The 14,045-nt window shown below is 34.0% G+C and overlaps 4 protein-coding genes across 4 annotated transcripts; all 4 read right to left on the bottom strand.

Moving 5' to 3' along the window:
* Positions 1–2,793: 2,793 nt before the first annotated feature.
* On the bottom strand, positions 2,794–4,149 carry Tsp_08719 (GTP-binding protein Rab-3D). The gene is made up of 4 exons (XM_003373944.1): positions 3,931–4,149; positions 3,617–3,735; positions 3,418–3,542; positions 2,794–2,987 (listed from the first exon to the last, which is right to left on the bottom strand). The coding sequence occupies exons 1-4, from the start codon at positions 4,147–4,149 to the stop codon at positions 2,794–2,796; spliced, it is 657 nt and encodes a 218-aa protein (XP_003373992.1).
* A 121-nt stretch (positions 4,150–4,270) lies between these two features.
* On the bottom strand, positions 4,271–5,621 carry Tsp_08720 (conserved hypothetical protein). Its single transcript, XM_003373945.1, has 4 exons — positions 5,556–5,621; positions 4,958–5,030; positions 4,524–4,744; positions 4,271–4,453 (listed from the first exon to the last, which is right to left on the bottom strand). The coding sequence occupies exons 1-4, from the start codon at positions 5,619–5,621 to the stop codon at positions 4,271–4,273; spliced, it is 543 nt and encodes a 180-aa protein (XP_003373993.1).
* Positions 5,622–7,765: 2,144 nt separating this feature from the next.
* On the bottom strand, positions 7,766–8,550 carry Tsp_08721 (conserved hypothetical protein). Its single transcript, XM_003373946.1, has 4 exons — positions 8,473–8,550; positions 8,356–8,392; positions 8,057–8,135; positions 7,766–7,997 (listed from the first exon to the last, which is right to left on the bottom strand). The coding sequence occupies exons 1-4, from the start codon at positions 8,548–8,550 to the stop codon at positions 7,766–7,768; spliced, it is 426 nt and encodes a 141-aa protein (XP_003373994.1).
* A 2,006-nt stretch (positions 8,551–10,556) lies between these two features.
* On the bottom strand, positions 10,557–14,041 carry Tsp_08722 (hypothetical protein). The gene is made up of 8 exons (XM_003373947.1): positions 13,956–14,041; positions 13,863–13,878; positions 13,570–13,611; positions 11,963–13,358; positions 11,743–11,907; positions 11,503–11,670; positions 11,302–11,446; positions 10,557–10,782 (listed from the first exon to the last, which is right to left on the bottom strand). Exons 1-8 carry the CDS (start codon positions 14,039–14,041, stop codon positions 10,557–10,559), a joined length of 2,244 nt encoding a protein of 747 aa, XP_003373995.1.
* Between the last annotated feature and the right edge of the window lie 4 nt (positions 14,042–14,045).

Consider the following 14,045-nt stretch of genomic DNA (forward strand, 5'->3'; position numbering starts at 1 on the left):
AAGTGATACAAACAAATTTAAAGAAAAAACAGAATAAAATATGCCAATAAAGAAGATATTAAAGATATCAATGCAAAATAACTAAAAAAAGGCAACTTACTAAAAATGATGTCTTCTCATTGTCAAGGTACACCTTCTTTTTGCGTTGTCCTAACTCATGATGAATCATCTTCAAGGAATGAAAATAAAATATAAAGGAAAAAGCATATTTTTTCAAAAATTCTGGTCCATCTTTTCAGTGTTAAAGTTAGTCTTTAGCTGCCGCTTTACCGAAACCGTTAGCTCAAATAAAACTCACTGAGCGACAGCAAGGTTGTGTTTTCAAGCTCAGTGAGGCCTACGAACTAGTCTGTTATCACTGATAACACTAGCGCTTCGAGGAAAATAGATTTGCATAAAGGAAAGACAACACGTGATTGACGTGGAAATATTTGACCTAGCTTAATTGTGTTGAAACTCATTTATTTATTATCTTCTACGATAAACTGATGCGAATTCTTCATAGAATTGCTATTACTATTCATTAATACTTGATTGTCTTAATGTTTTCACTGTATAATTTTAGTTTCTTAAGGACCAGCCACATCATCAAATAGAATGCTGATTTTAGAGTTTTTTCATTATTTTTTTTTACATATTTCAAGAAAATATTAAAGTCAATCAATTTATTTTTCGTTATAAAATTTAATACTATTTTTAAGATGAACTGCTGATGTAGCAGCTATTGTCGAAAATAAATCTAAAAAATGTTTTTATAAGAATGCATTTGTCAGTGTTCAATTGAAAAGCATCGTTCAAAGTTGTTCAATGTGCAACAAGTTGAGTAATTATGCGCCACCGATCACTGCAGAATTGTCAGAGCTGAATGAATGAACCACTGTAAATTTTTATGAAGAAATTCCATCGGATTATTTTTAAATATAAATTTGAAGTTTAATTAAATTTCCATTATTCTTTTGACGATTGTAGTTCTGGGTGCTTTATTTTATATTCACGTGTGTCATAGAATAGCAATAAGAACGCGTGAAATTTGTGGGTAGTAATAATCGAAATTGAAACGTCAGAATACGCACACTCTCTCAGTTCGTTTATACTAATTGATTAAAATATTTGTATCTTTTACATCTATGTGAAAATTGTGTATACATTCTTCATGCTCGAACAAATCAATGCTAAAATAATTGCAACCAAACAGGAGCAAGCAAATAGCACACGCACACGCACATACCGTGCCTAAACAACATTCACTATAAACCTTTCAGCTTCTATTTTATTATAACGTCATAGATGTGAAGTTCAATATCTATGTTACATCCTTGTTTACAGTGCTCTAGAGCTTTGCAAGTATGCAATAAAAATAGGTATAAAAGGTATCATCATAGAATACCTATTGCATCAGCTCCATCTATTTTTCATTCAATGAAGCGAGCAATAAATTGACTTCAACATAAAAGTTGTAGTACCAATGTTGCATCATCGTGTAGTAAGACTGAAAAGCTATAAATATGATCAAACGAGATAAAATGGAATGCTAATTTTGGAAAAACAGAATAACATGCTTTTACTGAATCAATTTATTTTGACTGTTCTTTTATCAGGTTGCAAAATTTGCTATAAATGCAATTCCAACCACGGACAACCACACATGATTTGTGTTTTTTGCATTTTTTAAAGTTAATATTTTTCCACAATTGCCTTTCATTTTAAAAGAATGCTTTAATTGCGCTGTCTGCTTTGTTTTCCGTGGAACTGCAGATGACCAATTTCAGAAAAATCACTACCGCAGTGCTTTTTATTCAAACATTTCAAGTTGGACAATGAGCAATTATTATTAAATATTAATTAATTACCCCTGCTATTATTGACTGATTTCGGCAAAGAAAAACCAAATTGGAAGCCATTTTCAAAATCAATGCAGCATAAAATAAGCTTTGATCAATTTAAATTTGAGAAAAAGAAATCATAATAATAAAGAAAGTCATACCAAAGTTGTGTACATCATGTGAACATTATTGTTTGGCTAAATTTATAAGAATTTCCAATATTCCCGGATGCGGCAAAGGTGAAGTAGCTTTCTCTCTCTCCCTCCCTCTCTCGTAAATTTTGAAAAGTATGCAAATTTCTTTGAACAGAGTTATGCTTCTTTAAACGTACAAGAAATAATCTACATTGGCAAAAATGAAAAGCTTTGTCTAAAAACAAAAACAAAAAACAAAAAGCAAAACGACAGAAGAACTTTCTGAACACGGAGTGAAGAATTTAAATGAAAGAGAATGTATTTTGCTTGGCACAGTGAAGTGGCATCCAAGCAGCCAGACCAAGCACACAATCTGCAAGAGGTGAAAACGCAACAGCTGAGCGATGAATGAAATTATTATTATTGTTGTTATTATCATCTTTTTTATAGTAAATTGAAGAGCAAACTGTGTACTGTGCGTATTGTATGTACAAAATACAATCATCAGAGAAAAGACAGTATTTTGCATGAATAACACCGAATGAACGAGGACAACTGACCGACCAAGACATACAATCAATGAATCAGTGAATCAATCAATAGAGTAGTTATGAACAACAGCAACAAAAATACTCTACCAAACCTCCTAAAGCACAAAAGAGGAAGATACAAAATATTGAATATACGAAGTTTTGTCATCACGGCTGATGTGCTGCCATTTAGCATGATTAAACCAAGCAGATGATGGAGTATGTATGAAGCCGGAAAGTTTGTTTTTTGTTTTTTTTTTGAAATAGCAGTAAATATGATTAATTCTTGACTGTTGTTGGTCAGTGTTAACAATTGCAACCCTGCGCCTGTTTTCCTCGGTTCGTTGGAGTGTCGGTCAGTCGAGTACCTTTGGCATGCGTCATTGTAGGATCGGAATCCAAAGACTCGGCCATCTTGTCACAAATAATATCCACCAATCTTTCAAACACTGCTTTGACGTGTACATTTTCTTTCGCGGATGCTTCAAAAAATTCAAGGCCTAAAATAAAATACACACATACATGCATATATATATAGTATAAACAATGCCCCAGTTTCAAGCCATTTTCATGAATGATAATTTGCTGCCGGTAATTTGTTCAGAAGTTTGTAATTAAATCTATTTTTAACCAAAATTGAGCTGTTAACCATGCTTTCGTCATTTCAACATTGTTCATGCTTAATAGATGTTTAATAAGAAAACAAATTGATATAACAAGTGCAAATTTTTCGTGAACATCACCTCTTGAACATAAATGAAAATTGTTTTATATTTAAATTACACAAGTTTGTATTAAAAAAATCTATATACCTACTACTGTTATTATTATCATTATTAAATGAACTAATCCCAACAAGAATAGAGATATTTTAACATGTGTAGTAAATTGGATTATTTCAATTTTCAATCCTGTGCAATGTAAACATACCCAGTTGATCGGCTAGTTGCTTGCCTCTTTCGTAAGATACAACACGCTCATCTTCCATGTCGCATTTGTTACCAACCAGAACCACCTGAGCGTTATCCCACGAGTAGGTCTTAATTTGAGTGCACCTGTTGAAAATAAAAGTTGAAATATTTGTATGAATAAGATGCCCATTTGAAAATTGAAATTACAAATCAATTACCAATCTTGAACACTGTTGAACGACTCCTCGTTGGTGATGTCGTACATGAGAATGAATCCCATAGCGCCACGGTAATACGCAGTGGTGATTGTGCGGTAACGTTCCTGGCCAGCAGTATCCTGAATAATTTATTTTTTCTTTTTTGTGAAATGAAAATTTTCAACTACTGCACAAAGAAAGAGAGAAAAAAAATTCATAAATGATAAAATCAGAATCCTGATTATTTTAAATGATCCATTTCTGCTTTCAATGATTGCAATAATCCGAGTGGAGTGAAAATGGAGAATTATTGATGCTGTTGTGAAATTTATTACCCATATTTGGAGCTTCACTCGCTTGTCGCCTCGGAAGACGGTTTTCACTTTGAAATCAATTCCAACAGTGGAGACGAACGCCGACGTGAAAGAGTCGTCGCAGTATCTGAATAGGAATGATGTCTTGCCTACACTGCTGTTGCCGATGATTAATATTTTGAACATGTAGTCGAAATTTTGGTCACTGCCGCCGTCACGCTGCTGGTACATTTGAGCCATCTAGAAGCGGGCAAAAATTATTACTATTATTATGATTATTAAAATTTGCCACAACGCGCCTGTTGCCGACGCACGGACAATTTTCCCACGAACGAATGAAAAGCTGAATGGAAAATTGCAATCAGCAGGACTGTTTTGAATTGATTGAAATGAAATTTCCACCGCCAAATCCCCACCAGCAGCAAGTCGGTAGAGCAAATGGGAAAAATTGCGCGCTGTCAGTATGCAAACAAGCACCATTTTCAAATCGGATCGCAATTCTGCTATTCAAACAGCAGCAAATCCGCCCACCGAATTGGTGAATCTCAAACCAAGACAAACTTACATTTGTTCTTTCTATTTCAATTTTAATTTTAATATCTACCCTTCCAAACCTTCTGGTCAACAATCGTCAGAATACCGGATATTAGCATTCGTGAGCCAGGGGGGGGGGGGAAATGAACTGACGCGAGACGAAACAAATCACCCATCCGTTCTATCATTAGTATTCCATTGAACAAATGAACGCAAAACAGCCAGCCTGCCTGTGCTTTGTCGCGTCGTACCTGCGTCTCACCAGGCACGATTTGTTCTCCATTGTCTGGACTTATTGCATCTGCTTACAATAAGCTAACAACAACAACAACAACAGCAACGCCAGCAAAATTTTCACTTGCACACAAGTCAACAATTGAACAAGTCGGCAAATGAAAATCACAATCCTTCCGTGTAAATGCAAACAGATCGTTCTCAACATCTCACCAATCAAAGAAAGAAAAAAAACAACCAAGAATACCAAGAAATTATAATAAATATATGCATCAAATACCCTTTTCAATGTGTATTACACTTTCAAGAAAGAGAAAAACAACTTCCAACTCGAGCTTCGTTTTCACTTTACACTGAATGGAATCAATCAAACAAATCATCTGATGTGTTTATATTAGCACAAAGTAGTCAACATGACATTTGGATTGTCTAAATAACGTCATAGCTTGCAAAAAAATCGATTCTACTACGTAGATGCATAAAAATTTCAAATTCAATTACAAACAAGATGAAATATTATTTATTCAATCTTTTCTTTTCCCTTCTATTATTACTCTTATCATCCGCTAAAATCCAATTATAAATAATAAAGAGGATCATTTATTTTTCATTCACAAGTTGCTTGTTTTTTCAATTTTTCAAAAATTGAAAATAAAAAGAGACCTTAATTTTTCTTTTCAATAAGCCTGAATGAACTGAACAAAAATGTGAACATCATTTCCACGAACAGAAAAGTGAAGCATACAAAAGCACAACACGGTCTAAAAATACACGCAACAATTTTCAGATCATCATCATGCTGCACTTCTATTCATTGCACAGCAAAAGTTATTAATTAATCGAAATATTACAAACGATGAAGAGAAAAAGAGACATACATAAACACTGATTTCAGCTGTCAACTTGCAGCTTCTACCTGAAAGCTGTGCGGCCGGTGCACACATCATTCTCTGCTTTTGTTTGCATTCTACTTACAATCCACCGCATGCATGCTTAGCATATGTCATTGATGCTTAGCTGAGCTCGTAAACAGCATGCGAAATTCAATTTCGCACTTTTGCCATATCCATACTTGCCCAGCAACAAATGCAATACATTGAACTAAAGGGTCTATCATCTACGCGACTATATGGTTAATTTTTGAATCCGATGGAAAAAGAAAAAGTGCTAATAAACTATATTTGATAAGTAGAAGAGAAAAAACAGTATGCAAATGAAGTCTATCTAAAATGCTTTTACATCATCAGTAAAAGATGACAGATACAGATTTGTATGAATTTAGTCAAAAATGAAGTTTAATAATACGATTTATGAAATGAAAAGTTAAAAGCTGAATAGATCAAAAATGCCATCTTGAATAATATGACTAGTTATATGCTCATAGTATATATATATATATATTCATTAGCATCAACAGTATGTAAAATTATTGATTATTTTGGAAGTAAGTGTGCTATTTGAAAACAAACAGTGGACAATTAATGATTTCTAACGATTGCCGGCATTTTACGTATCAAGCTAGTAGAGTACAGTACTACTTAATCGGGGCATTTGACTTGAACCTTAAAGTCTGTAATTCCATCAGGACCGTCTCCAGGTTTGAATAACATTCAACCGACACTGATACACACGTTACCAGCATGATGCATTTGGGGTTAAGAAGCATATTTAAATGGCAACAGCGCTTGTGCTTGTTAATGCAGGTTAGCATCGATCTGCCGCGTTTGCCGACGCTTCCAAATTGCTGTGTTATAGCAAGCCACACTGGATTAAGCAAAAATCGAACATCTGCTATTTGGTTTACACAATACAAACAAAAGCAATAAACTTTAAACGCCAAAGTCTACATGAAAAGAACGTAGTTAAATAATCATGCAAAGCAGATATTGCAGAACAGAAGTCATTTCAACCTGAATAATAGCCCGTAAGTACTAGAATACGAGACCGTATTTAAATTATTCATTTCTCCAAAACTAGCAATTTGAACATGTTCGGACATATCAAAGCAGATGATTGGAATGAGTTGAAAGATAGAGAGCACAATTATCCAATACTGCGTCGATATTATTTACGGTCGATTGATGACAACTAAAATTTGTGCATCGTGCAACTTTCAATAATGCGAATTACAAGGAAAAATTACAAAAGCAGTCGATGAAAAGTTGTCTGAATTTAGAATTTATTTGAAATATACAGTAAATAAATCCATTCAAGAAATCAGTGTTATTCATTTGTATGATTTACGAATACAATTATCAAGAAAAAAACACTACATATATATGCATTGAAGAATGAAATAGTCCGTGTATTCCTTACATGCTTTGCATTTTATTTAATTTCGAGTGAATATATAATATTACACTGTATTCACTGCAGTTATTCTTATAAAACAAGCGGCCTATATATATATCAATAATAAATGATGAATGTATTGCAAATTGAAGAAAAAAAGAAAGAAATATTTCCAAACATTGATCTTATAGATCTATATTTACTTGTTATAAAAAACGAATTCCGTTCAAGTTTATCACTTTGAACTACATGCAGGCTGCGCAGCTACAGGTATTTTTGCACTTACGCAAATGATGTTGGTGAACATGTAGATTGCAGATTATAAAGAAATGATTCAATTTAAAATTGTAAAGTATCTGCTGTGCAAATGAGAAGATGATTCATCGACAAGCAAGCGAGATGAAAATGAACCACAAGCCATCTATTCTGTCCATTGCTCATTCAACGCGGTCCGTTCGATTAAGCACGGCGTGAAATGGCTTCGGGCTATGTGGGACCAGCAGCTTGAGCATGCAAAGATAACATGCGGCAAAATTGATTGAATTGGAAACAAAATTCAGTCGGTCTGTTTCCACTGATGACCAACTGCATTCAACGACTGATAGGAAGAAAAAGGGGAAATTCTATTGGAACTTGTGAAAAACAGAACGCGTTACTGTATTTTGCCAACAACTCCTACATTGGAATATTTGAAAATGGCAAACGAGAAATTTCAGAGAAGGAAGAAGAGAAATTTTTGCCAACAAGGAAAAACCGATCAGAAAGAGCAGCGCAGTCGATTATTGTCCTCTATTGATTACAGCGGCCGGCGTTTGGAAAATCTTTTCCGCTCAGTGAAGCCAAATAATGCCCGATTGTGATGGCACACATGCACATGCGGCAGAGGTCCACACGCTTCGACGTCGCCTGAATTTTGCCACTTCAAGAAGCCAGCTTTATCTGAACGCTTATCGATTCGTAAATGCTGGTAATAGGCCGGCAAAGCGAAAGGCAATGCCGATGGGTAACCACGGAGACGGGGAACAAAACTGAACGAATGTAAATATGTTGTTGCACATTTTCGACAACTCAGTGTGCATCTTCATACATCCATTCCGTATTCCAAAAATGCAATCTATGTTCAACTGAAATCGCCTTCAAATTCGCGCCAACAATTGTACATACATCTCAAGTATGATATTTGAATATTTAATTAGAAAAATGCTTAGCGTTTAGTCGATGTTTTAATTTAGCTTATATCGGACAAACTGATGATGCTCAGCATGAAAAACAGAAATAAAACAAACATTTGCACAGTGTATGAAATGAGATAATTTTAAACAAGTAAATTAAAGAAAAGTAATTTCTTACAATGAAAAGCACAAAGTAATAGATGAGTAGATACACTGCGAGCAACGTTGCTTTGTGAATTTCTATCGACGTACTGTAGTGAAGATCAATACTGTTTGTTGGAAGTGACTACACCGTACTTGAAAATCATAAATGCTATTGATAATCTGTAACTTTGAGCAGCACGATCAATGGTCCTAACAGCCGCAAAGAGCTTTTATTGTGTACTGCTATGTGCCAGATAGCTGCCATTTTAATGTTAGATTCAGATCATTGTGTAGGCAAATGAGGCTGCCACGACGGAATCGATCTGCATGCCCAAAGAAAATCTTACATTTTTGACTTTGTCAATAAAGTGGTCAGCAAATTGAAACGACAATCAAACGCAAATGGCGATCATTTCAATCAAGGAGAAATAAAACTGTTGGAAAGAAGTGCTCTTTTGCTCTTGAATGTTCAAAATAGTCATCTACAGATTATTCACACAAAATTTTCTGAATTATTAAAATTTGTTTAAAAAGCCAAAAGCCACTTGTCCTGAAAGTTAGACTTGTTTGCGAAAGACAGTTAGCATGCACATTTAGCGTTGTTGTCTACAGTTTAAAATGGTCTTTGAAAATTATAAAAATTAATAAAATGAAAATTTTTTTTCAAATGGTAAATGCATTTTATGCCATCCGACAAATGATACAGAGTTTAGAAATTCATTTACTGATAAAATGCTACGTAAGCACTTTTAACTAAAACTGGCATCTGTATAAATTCTGTAATTTATAATTATGTTTTTTAAAAAACAATTGCTGCATATATTTTGCAAATGATCATCTTCAAATGTTGCTTTAATAATCAATTGCCTGTAAACGTAATAGTATTGTTTGAAATTTGCTTAAATTCAAACAATAATGTCATGGGCAGTAACCTAAATATTCAATTCTGCATTATTATTAAATTTCGCCAATTTCAGTAGCCTATCTGCTAAACAGTAAATTTATAGGCATGAAATGAGAAGCTTTGCTTCTTTGAGCGAATACATACACCGATCCTCTTTTTGTGATTTGTTATGATTTGTAAAGTTTATTGCTTTTAAATTTATTATTGACTTAAAATTCCATTTTTATTACAACAATAATGAAAAGTATACTTATTTAAAAGCGCTTTTCCCTTAATATCATGATTAAGTAACGTCATTTGACAACAGATAACTTCTTTATTAACTTGTAATGTTATAAAAAGTGGTGGAAAAGTGCTAACAGCTGCTTTTCACAAAGGAATCGCTAAGTGAGCCAATGAATTATCTGCATGACAATTTCAAGATAAAATCAATGCAAATCAAATTGCTGAATTTTTTACTGTAACACATTTATGCTTGAAAATCACTGGATGACAGTATTTTACAAAAATTAAGAAACATCAGTAATCCAAAGAATTTGTATAATCATTGGCATTTATTAGTTTTAAACCATATGAAATTTAATATTGTACATTCGAAGTCTTTTTATTTGCTTTGCTTAATTTACTGTCGACTTTTTACTAGCTGACCAATGTTTTTGGTATTTCGCGTTTTGAATTGCGCTTAAGTGTGTTTTATTTATAAATTTAATTTTTACTTATATTTAGAAGAATATGATGCACTTTCGCGGTATAGTTGAAAGTCAGTTGAAAAAGAATGGCAAGTGAATTTTATTTATTTGCATGAAAGCAGGCTCTTTTGGTTTCAGTGCTCTAATGATTTGTTCAGAACTTTTTGAAGCATTCATATTTTTTAGTATCTCCTTTTACCGTTTTGTATAGCAAAATTTTAAACTGCTTGTATGAAGGCATCGTACACGGATTCTGTTTTAGCTGTTCAAAGCGTTACGTCAATGATGCTTAATTGGAATAAATATTCACGGCAAGAAGAAAGCAGGGATAATTTTGAAAATTTTCAACTGGGATATTTTGCTTCACTGTACGGTTTTGTCATGCCATCGGCAGGTAATGTGAATAAGCACAGTTCAGTTTTTTACTATAATCCGAGTGCAGCGTCATTACCTGTGGTTGAACCTCCGAGTTGTTCGATCAGTCTGCTGGTTCCAAATTTGAACACACAGACTGATTGTACGTTGCAGTTGCCGCCGCATCCGGCAAGCGTGACAAAGTTACATGCCCATCGAATGTTGCGCATTCGTCGGCATAAAATCAAAAAGCACTGGAGGATGAAGCGTTATCGGCGTCGGCGGGTCGTCTATTTGCGCTTGCATGCGGAGAAGAAGCAGAAGTCAGAAAACGCTTTCCGAGCTCGTATGAACGAGTTGCTTCGCGAAGCTTTGCAATTCAGTGCCGAGAAGTACGTCGAAACTGTGATCAGCAGATCCAAGTGGAAGCCGACAGAGGAACGTTTGCCGGATGGTCGACGCAAATATCCGCACTGGACTGAACTGATGACCGTTGAGGAACTGTACGGTCTGAGCAATGTGGACTACATCGACAAGAAATCTTGCACCGCTGATAAAGAAGATTATGATGCAATTTTGAAATTGAAACAAAAATACAAGGACACATTTGGAAAATTAGTGTAATAATAATAATAATAATAATAATGTAGGATTGTTGATAATATTGTTTATTTTTCCTTGGAATAAATAACTTTTGTATGAGAAAAATATGTAATTGTTGTATTTTAAAATTTTCTAATGAAAAAAATTGTCTAACAATTCTGATAATGCAACAGTAATAAAATAGAATTAGAAGTATTAGTTCCTTTGGAAAGAAATTAAAGCAAGAACAATACTGGAATGCTGAAAACTTGAAAAAATGCATAAAATAGGATGAGCATTAATAGCAGCAATTCATGAATTGTGCACATGTTGTTAGAATGCGAAATGAAAAAGAAAAACAACAAAAATGCGTTCACTTGAAAATAATGATAATAGTTGAAAGTTGAGTTGCTAATCTTTTGCATGTGACACTATGAACAACAATTTTTTATGCATTTATGGAAATTAATGTTCAGTAGACACACACCGCCTTTGTTGTTCATCGAAATACTCATTTTTACCACACTGCGCCAGAATTGGCTTCTCACCGCATAAATAATACCACCGGGTATTATTTATACCATGAACACCATTTATACCAGCTGTTTGATTGCACGCTTTTTCAACGAATTCTTAAATGTGAATTTTATGATAAAATTCGAAATAGAATATCACTTAAATTTCATACCATGTAAACAAGTAGAAGGGCAGCTTCTTGTTTCAGAAAGTGCCTGTACATTGCAATTATGTCTGATAAGTGAAGTTGGCCAAATTACTTCTCTTGTTCGTGTCCGTGTTCGATTATTGCAAGGACCTGTACATTCTGACCAAGCATTCCATGTTGAGTATTTGCACTCTAACAGTAACATATGTTCAAATATGACAAAAAAGTATACAACTTTCAGAGTAATGAAAAAATCCCAATTACCTGCCACTGACTTTACCATATTGCATTTTCTCATTTCGAGTGCCATAAAACATGACGTGTTATCATGATCGAGAAAAGCAATAACTCGCATTCTTTGTTCGAACGACTTGCCAGGAACACCAGAACATGGAGTCCAATAGGACCATTGATTAACAGCAGAACATTCTAAAATGAGACATTCAACCATAACAATAAATTTCTAGTCGTTTTATATACATACCAAATGCGCATCTGTTTGCAATGCAAAAGCCATAAAAATAGGTTTCACTGAACAAACGACTGTAAGTCAAATTTTGCAGTGCTTCTGCAGTTGCAGATGTATCATTTGACACTTTTCCACTGATAGTTGACGAAGTCAATGTTTCACTAGTATTTTTTGCAATATTTGACAATGGCACTGTCCCATTAGTTTCTTCTTGTACTTCAGCAGATGCATCATCTGGAACTTGAGCACTGCTAGTTGTCAAAGGGCTACTGTAAGTAGATGTTTCATTCTTTTCCTGTGGAACACTGGTTGATTCTACTGATGCAATAGTTTCGCTTTGTTCAGTTACATCGGTCGTTTCAGGAACTGATGTTTCAGTTTCAATATTTGAAACATTCAACAACAGCTCAGTTCCATTAGTTTCTACCTGCGTCTCTGCAGATGCATTATCCGGCACTTTTACGCTGCTAGTAGTCAACGTAGATAATGGTTCACTCTCGTTCTTTGAAAACTCATATGATGCTAGTGTTCCATTAATTTCGCTTTGCTCACTTGAACCTTCTGTTGCAGATGAAGATGTGCCATTCTCATTCTTTGAAACAGCCGATGATATCACTGTAGTATTGGTCCCGCTTTCATCATTTGAATCATCCGTCGCGAGTGGAGACGTCACAATTCTTTCACTTGAAGCTGTAAAAGATCTTTTTAAAACGATATTTGCTGTCATCATATCTGTAGAATTAACAGTTTCATTTCGATTGTCTAAACTAAGCAATGGTTTTATTATCATTTCAGCTAAAGAATTCATTGGTAGAACTGAAGAATTTCCCATATTTCCATATAAATAGGATCTGATGATTGGAATCTTGGGAATTTTCTTCGATGCTTCCTTTCGTTTATCCAGAACACTAGTATTATACTGTGTATTGTCGGGAATTGCATTTTCCTTTGCAGCTAAATCTTCAGTCGCGGATGGAGGCGTCACAATTCTTTCATTTGAAGCTGTAAAAGATTTTTTTAGAGGAATATTTGGTGTCATCATATCTGTAGAATTATCAGTTTCATTTCGACTGTCTACACTAAGCAATGGCTTTATTATAACTTCATCTAAGGAATTCATCGGTGAAACTAAAGAATTTCCCATAGTTCGATATAATTTGGATCTAATGATTGGAATCTTGTGCATTTTCTTCGATGCTTCCTTTTGTTTACCCAGAACACTAGTTTTTACTTGGGTACTGTCGGAAATTCCATTTTCCTTTACAGCTGAAGGATAGACATTTTCATTAAGTGAAGGCCAGGTTCGATTTTGTGGATGGTCAGGAATTATTTCTTTTACAGTTGCAGGATATACGGTTTCACTCATTAAACACTTGGTTCGATTCCGTGAACGATCAGGAAAAGTTAGTTCCTGTGTATACTTTGATGATCAGTTAAAAGTTCCTATCTGCTCCTTTAGAGCACTGGATGCAGTCGCAGATCTCTCTATTAATGTTTCCATTGTAGAAACAAATTCAAAGTCAAAATAATCATTCAATATAATTAAAAACTATAGATCAAAAATTGAGCACTACAATTAATCTAAACAAGTGTTAATGATCTAATAAGAAAAAAAAACTTACTTGTGTCAAAAGACGAAGAATAAGCAAAGCAATAAACAAGCACTAAAATAGAAAGCATTTTTAAACTGCAACGACGAAAATCAGTCAATATACAGGAAGAAATGTCAGTGTAAATGTGAAATGAAGATTGTGAAGCAATTAACAATTTATTCTGATAGTAATAATTATCATATTAGGTCACCAGACATATTATTCTAATTTTTAGAGATGGAAAGGGGCCATGTAAGTGCATCAGTACATTTCGAAAATCAAAACTCCATTAAAACAACAATAAAATTATGATTTAAAAAAACTGATTTAAAACATAATCTATAAATTAAATTATTTTTACTGAAATATATTCAAATTGATGCACTTTAAACACTGCATAAATCTGTTAATTATACCTTATGATATCAAAGTCGAGTAGTCCTGAAATTACGACTACTGTCCTTGTATGAAGTTTGTAAAAAATATAACAAAGCCCAATCATATAA

Source organism: Trichinella spiralis (genome assembly GCF_000181795.1).
Source record: "Trichinella spiralis strain ISS 195 chromosome Unknown Scfld6, whole genome shotgun sequence".
In the NCBI taxonomy this organism is placed as follows: Eukaryota; Metazoa; Nematoda; class Enoplea; order Trichinellida; family Trichinellidae; genus Trichinella; species Trichinella spiralis.